This window comes from Varanus komodoensis, unplaced genomic scaffold (genome assembly GCF_004798865.1).
Source record: "Varanus komodoensis strain SLA01 unplaced genomic scaffold, ASM479886v1 scaffold39, whole genome shotgun sequence".
In the NCBI taxonomy this organism is placed as follows: Eukaryota; Metazoa; Chordata; class Lepidosauria; order Squamata; family Varanidae; genus Varanus; species Varanus komodoensis.
In genome coordinates, this window is record NW_025335922.1 from 975,355 (window position 1) to 987,049 (window position 11,695).

Genomic DNA, 11,695 nt, shown 5'->3' on the forward strand with positions numbered 1-11,695 from the left:
TAATCTATGCAACTTAATTGGGGCACAGAGGTTTGTTCTTGATGGAGCACTTGAGCAGCACTTCTTCCCTAAGGGATAGAAAGCTCCTTAAGACCAAAGTATCTGCACTGGCATGGTGGGGAAGTGGGAGTGGGGAAAATGTACCTGCTTTCAGACAACTCCAGGACTCTGTTCTCCTGGAAGATGCTGTCTCCACCCATTTGGGTCTATCAGAATGTAGATTTTCAGGTCGCACTTCATGCTTCCGGCTCGCATAATACATCATGTCTCCTTTGTCAGGTCCCAAAATGTTGCCAAGGAGCCTGGTCATTTCCCAGTTCTAGGTTGGTAGGGAAGAAGTTCACAAAAAATCACTGAGAAGTTCTGCAAAGTACACTTATTTAATTTATAGGAATATTTATAGGATGTATTTCAGGGCATAGCACTGACAAGGTAGCTCAGAGTGACAGACTTTACGAACTGCCATAAAATACAATAAACCAAAATTCACACACATACTACAGACTGCAGAATAAATCCAATTAAGTAAGCAAGTCACATAGAAAGCAAAGCACCCCTAAATAAATGAGTATGACCAGTCCATTAAGCTGCTCATAGCAGAAATAGATGCTAATTTATGGGAAAGTAACTTGGGGAAAAAGGACTTTAAAAGGCTATGTAAAACCTGGAAACGTTCAAGCTATATGAAAAGAGAGCTCAAGCAAGCTGGGGGCCACGACTGAAAGTCTTTGCCACTTAAAAATGACACCCAAGCAGATCTTACCAGTAAGCCTACAAGCTGGGCCTAGAAAACAGGCCTTAATGCCCAGGTAGGTATATATGCATGCAGGCAGCCCTCCAAGCGAAGCGAGTTCCAAACTATTTATGCTTTTACACGCCAAGCCTCGCATTTTAAATTGGACCCATAAACACACTGACAGCAAATACAGCTGATACAGGCTTGGTATTACATTTCCCCTTCACCCTCTGCCCTGCAAACATCCAAGCAGGTTGTACTCTGTATCAGCAAATGCTTCAAGACCATCTTCAGAAGCAGGGCCAAGCAGAGTCCATTCCAGTAATCTAACCAGGTATGGCTGCAGCAGAGACAACAGAGGCAAAGTCTGAGCTCTACATGGCGCCGCAGCCGGCATACAAGCCAAAGGTAATAAAAGGCACTCCTAACCACAGACACCACTTGCCCTTTTACAAATAGTCCAGGAGAACTGCCAAGTTATGAACTGGGGTGACATGTAAACCAGGCAAGGCAGAAATGCCAAATCCCCAGTAGAAAAGCCAGTTCAGCTGATGCGCAAAGCTACACTTCACTCCACTTGGCAAGCAAGAATGCAAGGGTGCCTAAGGAACCTGAGGAACCTGAAATAAGAGGAAAGAAGCTTTCCTTTAAAACAAGGGTGGGCAGCTTCAGAAGGTCCTGGAACCATCACTCCCCAGACCCACCTCAGGCACCCCCAGGAAAAGAAAGGAAAAAAGAATGAAATTGCTGGTTTGCCTCCAGATTCAGCAGCCTGCTCACACTGCTATGGTTAGATTTAATTTCCCAGAAGAGTTGCAGTTAGCTTATCAACAATCCATAGCTGCTACATTTGCCTTTTTTGGCTAAAAATACTTTGAAGGAAGTGAGAGAGAGTGGGGGCTTCAACAGGGAGCAATGGGGACCTCCTGCAGCCCACAGAGACCACTGCCTCAAAAAGCGTGGGAGCGCTCGGCTGCCAAGAGAAGCACACACACACCTTACCTTGCTGAGAGCTGCAACGGTGTCTGGCTCAACACTAGGGATGATAGGCGTGGTGTTGGGACAGGTAGTGGCTTCTTCCGAGTTTTCCTCAGCCGTGCAGCTGAGCTGCGTGTACTCCAAGCTCTCCTGCCAGCTACAGAACAGGCAGAACACGAACCACTGACAATCACCCAACATGTCAGGTGCAAGAGCTAAGAGTGGCCCTCACGGCAGAAGGTTCCTGAGAAGGGTCAGGCAGTGGCATTCTCTGTTACCTCAGGGTGCTGAGCCTGAGGGCTGATTTCCCTCTGCAGAAATCCTTGGGGACCCCGTCCATTGGTGGGTGGGGCCTATGGCAAAGTGGGTGAGGCCAATACCAAAAATTCCCTGTTTTGGATCATAGTTCTGCTGAGAAGTCATTAGGTGGCCTTAGGCAATCCAACTTCTTCTCAACCTCACTCCTCCACAGCCGCAATACAGTCTAATAATACCAGCTTAACATTCAGGATGGCTGTTAAAAACTTGAAAAAGCTACTACTGGCTATGCTAGCCAGGGCTGACAGGAGTTGTAGGCTGAAATATCTGGAGGACACAAGTGGCCCACTCCCACACCCAATGATCAGTGGTTGTGGGAAAGGGGGCAAAGCCCTCTAGGAATCCTGGGAAGCCAGACTGGAGGAATTTGGCCTCTGGATCTCAGAATCTGTACCCCTGCAGGGTATAAAGTTTAGAAATAAGTAATTTTCTCCGCTTCCCCACTGAAGTACTCACCTCTCAGTCCTGTCCTCGGAGCCCACACATACATAGACCTCACACTGGGGCACTAAAATGCACAAGGGGTCCCATGGATCACAGGACCCAGGTTCTCTGATATCAGTAACACGCTCGGGTGTTTTCACTGTGCATTCTGCCAACTCCTGTCAAAGGAAGTGGGAGCCATCAAACAATAGACCAGTGGTACCTCTTTGCTGCTTCTGCTGTGCTCAGAGGAGAGGGAAAGGGCTGCTCTGCCTACCAGGGATTAAGACAAAAAATAAAAAGCCACATTTTCCCCCATCTCCCTTTCCATTTTGCTTGATAAAGAGTTCTCTGTTAACAAAAACATATGCAAGCCTTAAGCTAACAGAAATGGGTGAACTAACAGGAAACGATACTGGCTTACTCACTGCATATCTTTTGCTTATAGAAAGAACAGAAGGTGCTGCCCCTTTGCAGTTAGATTCTGTCCCCCTTTGGATAAATAATTGTTCTGTTGCCCCAGTCTGCTCCATGACTCGGAAGAACATCTCATTAAGCTTAGCTCATTTCCAAATGTTTTGCGATTTCCCTTCATGTAAATATTCAAACACAATACATCCAGCTTGGTGGTGTTTACTCAAATGTAGAACTCCCTCCTAGAATATTTCAATTAATCTTCAACAGCCATTTTAGGGGGTCTGTAATTGCTGTTTTGTTATTTTCAAATGTTTGACCTTCACATGCAGACAGCAATGTTGACATAATACATTTTATAGTTTATTGTAACTGTTGATTTTATTTGTATTATAATCAAACTTAAATACACTAGTCAAAAAGCATGTAACAAATCCCTAAACAAAACCTGTCCTCCCTTTACCAAATGCCAGAGGTTGGCTAAGCCCAGATACAGGACAGCTTCCTATCAGTAGCTTTTGCCCTTTCTCCTGTTTTCAGGTTTTAGGGACCCCACTCAGCTAGCAGGGAGATGAAACTCTCCTAGTGCACCTGTTCCAGGGATAACCAGAGATCACCTGGCATCACGGTCATAATTTGAGCTTCAGTATATGTGGATTAAGAGACAGACCTTGAGCCCTTTGTAGGAAAAAGGCAGGATATAAATTGAAAAATAAATAAAAAAAATAAAATAAAAGATCACAGAAACCACACAGGAAGTCAGCACAGAGTGCCTACTAGCCTAATGCATGTGCCTTACCTGACTGGTTCTCTTTTATTTTGTGTCTAAGTTTGGAAGTACAGTTGACACTGGCAAATAGTCTCTGACCTTAGCATAACGTATGCCCAAGAATGCGAACTATAGAATGTCAGGGATAACGAAACTATGATCACGATGACTAAAAAGATCCTAGTCATCTTGGAGAAGCCCACTCACTGAGTGGTCAGCCAGGCCTTCTATAAAGCATTGCCTTCCCAAGGACGCTTGCTGCCTTGCAGCCCCTCAAAGAGGCACTAAGCCCCCCCTCACCCCCCGGTACAGCTGCCTCCAAAGGACTGCTGCTCAACACGGATACTGGAGCAGAGGGTTCCTCCTCCACAAGTGCTGCTACCAAACACCTGGTTCAGAGAGTACACCTCTACTACTGGATTCCTTTTTGCCCCATTCCCACACTAGAGGACCTGCTTTATCTCACCCAGATTTTTACCTCCAAGATCGCCGTTGCTTCACATCCACACAGGAACCACAGCATTTCTTTACCGAAATTACCAAGCAAGTTCAATTGCCTAAGAAACCTATTGCAAGATATGACCCCTCAACGCCTGCTGGAAGTGCTCACACAGTCCAGTGCTACAGAAGCCAAGGAAAGTGCAGACATATGCTGAGAGTCACTTAAATAGCAAGCCTGCAGCTTGTTCTAAAGCAGGAGTTTCAGGAAAGCTCTTGGAAGAGGCAATGAGGTGGGTGGGCGGACTGAAGGGAAAGAGGCAAGATTCAAACTGAAGAGGTGGGACCAAATTTTTTTAATATACCAGCACACTGCAGCTCAAACCTCTTACTGCCAGTAACTATGCCTTAGGAGAGGCATTTCCTCCTTTTAAAATGGGTAAAAAGCTGCACAAAAGCCAAGAAGTCACCAAATGACTGATGATTGGGTGAAGTGGGTGGAGTCAAAAAAGGGACAAAGCCAGGGAAGGGGGCATGGCCATCCGGGAAAAACAGGAGGGCCAGATTTGTGCCCTGGGCCTCAGTTTCCCCACTCTAGTTCTAAAGCCGGGGTTCTCAGACATACTGAGCAAAGCACGCTGAACACTGCAGTCTTCTCATTTGTTAAGATTAAGCACGTATTCCTTTTAAAATAAGATTGCACACAAGCCTAAGGCATGCTTCAAAAGGACCTGAACTGAAAAGCTTGCAAAACAAAACTATAAATAGCATGGTTATTCCAATTGATTGCCAGCACTACCAATCAATAGCCTATGTTGAGGAAGGCACATGGACTTCTGCATCACATGAACTGGACAGCAGATAGAAGGTGGACAATACCCATCTTAACACTTGTGCTGTCACAATCCCAGAATCGCCAAAGAAGGCGGTTGTGCCTTCTTGGCAGTTGTCTGCACTCGCTCATGGAGCCTGCACAGTTCCTCCAACTTCTGCTTTTGCTCTCTTACTGGGGCACAGGATCATCTAGAGCAGCAGTTCCCAACCTTTTTTCACATGTGTGCCCTTTGGCAGCCCATTTCCATAAACTGTACCCATAAATTTTTCACTTGCGGCCTCTTCATATTAGCAAAATGTTTGTGATTAATATAGTTGCTGCTATTTCAAATTTATATGTAGTTACTGAAAATAAATAGGCCAATGATGGAATTAAAAGGGAATGGAATAATAAGGTGAACAGATGGTGCATATACATTTACATTCAAAACTCAAGAGATTTCAGCCATTATTCTTTTTTTTCTGCATACCCCTAAATATCCTGGTTTGTACCCCTGGGGGTACCGTACCCCAGGTTGGGAATCACTGATCTAGAATATGAGCTGGCAGGCAGGCAGGCACAATCCAGAGGTTTTTGACTGCAATTCCCAGCATGCTACCAGGAGCTTCTGGGAGCTCGACTCCCAAACATTTGGAGATCCATCTTTTGTCCACCCATGGTCTAAGAAAACACTAGCTAATTGGGGTGGGGGAGGGTGTTGAACTTCTTCCAGCCCGAGGGCTGAAAACCATTTCAGATATGCTCTCAGGGGCTACATTCCAGCAATGGCCAGGTCCATAGTCAAAAGGTGAGGGAGCTAAAAAATCTAGCCCAGTTTAGCTTAAGGCTCTTCCTGCCAGTTACTGAGCCTTTAGGTGAATCATGTAGTTAGAAGAGGTTTTGAAGACCATCAGGTCCAACCCTCTGCTTACTGCAGAATTCAAGTCTCCCATCCAGATTATAACCAGGCCTGATGCTGCTTAACTTCCAGGATTAAGCAGCCTCAGGCACTTTGGGATATTCAGAAGCATATAAGGAGAGGTATTTCAACCTCTTAGAATGGGGGAAAACCAGCAGACAATTTGCAATTGGGAAGGGGCCAGGAGGAGATGCTAGCATTTGGTGCTCTTGAGGAGGGCTGGATTTAACCCCCTGGCTCAAGGTTACACTCACTTAAGGCTCGGTCTTTCTCCTGCTCTCTCTCTCATTCTCTCTCTCTCGGGGGGGGGGGGGGGTTGCGCAGGAGATTGAGCTAGTTGGTCACCCTTCTAATTTTGCAAGTCACTGGGTCAGATCTCTCCCCCAGCCCACTAAATTCAGCAAGCAGCTTGAGGAAAAGCAATTTTTGAAATGTTTGATCAGAGCTGAACCACAGAATGGGAAGCCCTGCTTATTGACAGCACCACCAGGGAAAGGGGATGAGCAAGACTCTGGCAGCATTAAAACAGGAGAAAGGGAGAAGGAAAGAAGAGGTCAAGCCCTCGCCTTGCTCAGATCCAGAGCTGAATCTCAACCCAGCCCGCCTTTTAGAGGGTTCCCTGTTGCCCTGGCAAGCTGGAGAGAGAGAAATCCCCGCCCCACAACCCCTCCTGCCTTCTCCCCAGTCCGGTTACCTTGGCAGGTTAGGCTCACCAAAGGGAGGGTCCCTACCAGGCGAGTGCTGTCAGCACCTCCACTTCCCTGCCATTGTCCTGCTCGAGCTGGGGGTGGGGAGGGGAAAAGGCTCGGAGCAGATCGCAGGCGAGCCAGGAGGAAATTCTAGAGGGCCTGGAACAGGGAGAGAGGGGACCTCATCATTATTTCATAATCCATGGCTGATCTAACCCAGCAGACAATGAACAACATGAAACCTTTTGTTAACAGGACACCAGCTGGCATGCCATAGGGAGGGATGGAGTTTACACCTGCCCAGAAGCCCACGGCTGACTCACGGGCCTTTCCAATCCTGCCACATTTGAGAGGCAAACAATAGCTAAAGGACAGGCGCTCATCCAGTGTTACAGCACCCAGGCATTCTGTGTCCTGGAGGGCACTGCAGAAGTGAAAGCATCGATGAGAGGCAAGACTCGGAGGATGCTACCATTTATACTTTTAAACAAGATGCATTTCTCTTTCCCTGTTCACTGAATCTTGGGAAACAATGTTCTGCAAAGGGACTGGGGCAGTCTCAGGCTAAGGGATCCTAGCATAAGCAGTTGAACAACGTCATGCCACTATTCCATTTTTTCCTCCTCAACAGGGTTTTTTTTAAACAGAAACAAACAAAAAGATAGAAGCAGTGGGAAAACATGAGAGGATTACATATGGAAGACAACACCATCTGGATGTCTATAAAATTCTGTGAATGAGGCAGAGGAATTGCACAATAAATATCACCTCTAGAAGCACCCTAGGGATGCCATAAAGCTAATCCTTACTATTTTCCCTGTTGCAAGAATTCCCAGGGTTTCTTGTGGAACCAAAACAGTAGAACAAGCTTAAAGCCAGATCCAATTTGCAGTATAGATGAAGCTTCAAACTTGGCCTAACAGGAGGAAACACAATTCTAAATGCAATCAATTCTGCCTTCCTGATAAAAATGTAAAGAGATTCATAAGGGTCTTGGGATGTAAAGCAGTGGGTCTTGACCCTTCTCTGTTAGAACTATCACAGAGTTCCTAGTTGCAAACCCATCATACAGCTAGTGGCAGAGGCAAGGAAAACATGGTCTAAATTTGGGATGAAATTTCTACCATCTCTCACTAGATAGCCAGTGCATAGGGTTGATGGGAGTTGCAGTCCAGCATCATCTTCAAGGCCATGCATTCCCCATCCCTGCTATGCTTATATACCCTGGAGTAAGGCCCACTGAACTTAAGACTTTATTTTGAGCAGACATGAATAAGATTACACTGTATTCATTTGAGTTAGCACTAGAAGATCCAGTATTTATTCTCTACCAAAATGAAACTAGGGGCAGGTTACTGGCAGGTTTTTCTTCTCTGTTCAAATGAGCAGTAAGAGAGGGTTTAATACTTTAAAATCCATTTGCCTTTCCTAACTGGAAGATAGCATTGCAATATTTGTAAAAACTGCAGGAAGAGAAAACCAAGGCAAAAGGAGAGACTCACTTTGGGGGTGACCAAAGGCAGGGCCAATCTTGTAATGCGGAATACATCTTGTTCCTTTTGCAGCCGACAAACACTTCATTAATACCTCTCTTAGGGGAGATATCACAGCTCAAACTAAAGAACAGCAAATGATATGAATGCAGAATGTCCCAGATTCAACCCCTGGTATCTGCAAGTGGGACTGGGAAAATGCTGTCAGTGAAGTAGACAATCCTTGCTAGAAGGCAGCTTCCTGGACAAGTTTTTCTTCTTTTTATTATTTTTCTTAACATAAACAGAATACAGAAAGAAGAAATGTATATAAAAGTAAAAGAAAGTAAAATAAAGTTGCCACAGGATATTGGACAAGTTACAACCAATACATTCAAACCTACAAATTTCAAAGCAACCAAAAATAGCTACCTTTCTGTCATTCAGCACTCTTTGGAAGTTCAGTAAAAAAAATGGAATTATTCTGTACACCAATAAATTTTCCAATTGCTCTAAATCAATTATAAATCCTCAACTACTTTTTAAAGAGCTCCCTTTTACATTGCTGTAATTGTACTGGGTATAATAGAATTTCCATTTGTCACTGAATTTTTCAATTAATTAGTTAATTTTGCAATTACTATGTATTCTGCCTTCCAGGTCAAGTTAAACTGTTTCCACCAATGCTGCATTTTAGGATTGCTTGCTCTTTGGGGTAAGGACTCTAAAGTAGCATGTACATGAATAGTGTTACATAAAACAAAAATGGGAAAGCTTCACCTGTGGAATTGCTAGCTGCCAGGCAGCGTTAAAAGGCACAGAGCCTCTGTGTTGACCTCTAATTACTCTGCACAGCAGCCAGCAAGACTCATTTGCAATCTTTTATACCTCCTGCCAAAACCCTTAGTCTCTCATTGACAGAGTATCTACCAGTCCTGTGGATTCATTCAAAGCAGACATTTGCAAATAGCAGCTTGAGCATCTTGAATCTCTTTGCATGACAGCAGAGGAAGCACACACTGTGTTGAATGAAATGCTTACAATGATTACAGGAAGCACTCCCTGCTCTTTTTGGGATGTCCCAGAGTGGAAAAATGAAGGAACCGGGAAAAGGCAAGGTTTATTGATGGCAGGGACAAGCAGCCTCTCAATATTACAGCAGTCAGTGAATGGGGACTGGTCTACTACACACATCTCAGCTACACAGGAGTGCAAAATGCCAGAATTCCCACTTTGAGTTTTTCTTTAAAAATGTCCTTCATGTTGGAAATATGACCCTCCTTGCTTTACAGTAGTTTGCCCCAACCTTGTGCACGCCAGGTGTCTGGGACTGCAAATCACAGGATTACTGACTGGTGGCCATGATGACTGGAGCTGATGCAGCTGCAGTCCAAAACATGAGCATGGCACCAGGCTGGCAAAAGTGGCTCGTCTGAGCCTTGCTCATAGAGCACAGGTAAATAAAGTTAATGGGATTGCAGTGAGGACATAATCCAATGCAAAGAATCTGGGGAAAGATGCTAAGCAGAAGCACAGTTAAGTCTTCCAAATGGGGGATTGGGAGTAACTCATGGCAGAGGTTGCCTATTTGGGAAGAAGTTGGGATCCATTCCTATGGGCTAAGGACCACGGGTAGGGAAACAGGATAAGGCAGAAGCTGAAAGACAGCTGCTTACTCCAAGTCACCTTGCAAATCTGTGGCAGACTTAAGATACTTCCCCAGTTCTTTGGATCCAAGACAAGGCATTACATCACAGTGGCCTTCACCATGGAAGATTCATTCTAAAATCCATACTTATTACAAAATCACAAGAAAATGTGCAAGTTTGGAGATCATCAGATCTCTGCATCAGGCAAGATGCTACAGAAAGCAGGTTTGGCAAGATGGGGTGGGGTGAGAGCAGGAGAAGAAAACCCTGACATGATGAAGTCACCATGTCTGCATGTTCAGAGCCCCAAGATAAAGTGGAGGTGGGAGAGTCTTCAGACTTGCAAATTAGGCTCTGCAAGGGATGGACCTGGAGCTGCTCTTGGGTTTGCAGGAAAGAATAAAGGAGAAAATGTCAGTTTCCCCCATTGCAGAAATCCAGCTGAGTTTCTGTCTGGTTATTAATTATAAATCCTAATAAGGAGTTCAGCCACTGCTTCTCTAACTAATAGTAACAGTGAAAACACCATTCATTGCATTACATGTGTTAGTGCATTACAAATCTAACCCAGATAGACTGGGTCTATCTACACTTGTAGACTTTGTGGCCACCACAGCTGGCCAAATACTTTGATCTAGCCCTAATATGTTGTCCAATGGTGGCTCTTGGATATCTTTTCTCATGTGTCAACACACCTAACCTGAGGGAAGTGGAGGACTGTAGGTTCATATGGTCAGTTGCCCTTCTTCGACCTGCGCTGTATTGAGGGCGACACCTGATGAGCTCTGGGGCATTTCTGAAAATTAGATGCAAAGCTTCTCTCAAGATCACAGTCTCAACTCTACACAGCAAGTAGCTTGGCTCTGATCCCGTTTGTTCAGCTCTTTTACCATACCTGTGTGCCCCAGTCTTTCAGAGAAACACCCCATCATACACAGAAAGACAGTATGGTGTGGTGCTTAGAATAAGAACCTGGATCCCCAGTCCACCAGACCAACTCAGCCATGCAGCTCGCTGAGTGACCATGGGCCAGACACTCAATTGCTAACTAACCTACCTCAAAGGATTGTTGTTGTGAAGAGCAAACAGCTATGGAAGCCTCCTTGGGGCCCTTACAAGAGGAAAACAATGGGATATAAATGCAATGTAATAATATTAATGATATTTCTTTAAACATTGTCTATACCATCTTATATTTTCAAAAATCTCAATACACCTACTCCTGCTCTGGCACCTTTCCCCATGCTCTGTCCCTGAGATCATTCTGGGAGATTTTGCTGCTTGAGGAAAAGGTCAAAATCTGGTGCTCTAAGCCTATTCCAAGGACAAATACAGCTGGACTGGCACTTGAATTTTTATTTCAACACTGACGTCAGCACTGCATGAAGAGCAGCTGGCTAGCTAAGAACCGCAACTCCCAGCATTCACCAGCCAGCATCCACTGATCAGGAATTCTGAAAGTCATAATCTGGGTGGCACGAGTCTGGGGAAAGATGGCTGACAGAAGCAGGGTAGCTTGGCTTACAGCTCTGTCCTTCTAAAGGGGCATGGCTGGAGGACTACCACTGTGCCCACACCATCCTCCACTGAGACACCTGCCTCACTCAGTCAGCTGCTGGCCACCACATTGCTGACTTTCGCAGGTTCTAGCACCAATCATTCAATCAGGCCATTATGAAAATGGCCTCTGCTGGCTTTCCCTACCCTTGGCAATGATTGCTGAAACCTCCCCCATCACCCACCAGTTGCAACCGCATGAACAGTGATTAAGCAACTTGTCCCCAGGGTCAAAAGCAAGCTCACCTGGTTACCATGCTGGTGAGCAGTGTCTCTACGGAAACAGTTCTGACATCGGCTCTTGGCAAAAACATTGGCCTCGAACTTCTCACAGAGAGGGTGGTCTGCCGTTTCCAACATGGCCCATGCAGGGAAGGAAAGGTCACTTGGCATGCAGGTTTAATGGGCTAGCTGGAATGGAGTGGGGTGCAGGGGAGGCAGCTGTGAAAGGATCATAAGACAAGACTCATCAGCCCCCTAAGTTTCCTCCAAACTTATCGAAGGGAGAACTGTCTCAAA

The 11,695-nt window shown here is 45.4% G+C and overlaps 1 protein-coding gene across 2 annotated transcripts in view; it reads right to left on the reverse strand.

The window, feature by feature from the left end:
- The window catches only part of LOC123028845 (TRIO and F-actin binding protein), a 66,663-nt gene extending 55,049 nt beyond the window's left edge, over positions 1 to 11,614 (reverse strand). The window contains exons 1-4 of one of the 2 annotated variants that reach the window (XM_044441127.1): positions 11,423 to 11,614; positions 2,489 to 2,634; positions 1,739 to 1,871; positions 145 to 319 (exon numbers count right to left, since the gene is read on the reverse strand). In XM_044441127.1, the coding sequence (XP_044297062.1) occupies positions 145 to 319; positions 1,739 to 1,871; positions 2,489 to 2,634; positions 11,423 to 11,569 (601 nt within the window). In that variant the 5' untranslated portion in view covers positions 11,570 to 11,614. Of the gene's footprint in view, positions 1 to 144; positions 320 to 1,738; positions 1,872 to 2,488; positions 2,635 to 11,422 lie in introns of those variants that run through there. The other variant, XM_044441126.1, reaches the window with a different exon arrangement.
- Between the last annotated feature and the right edge of the window lie 81 nt (positions 11,615 to 11,695).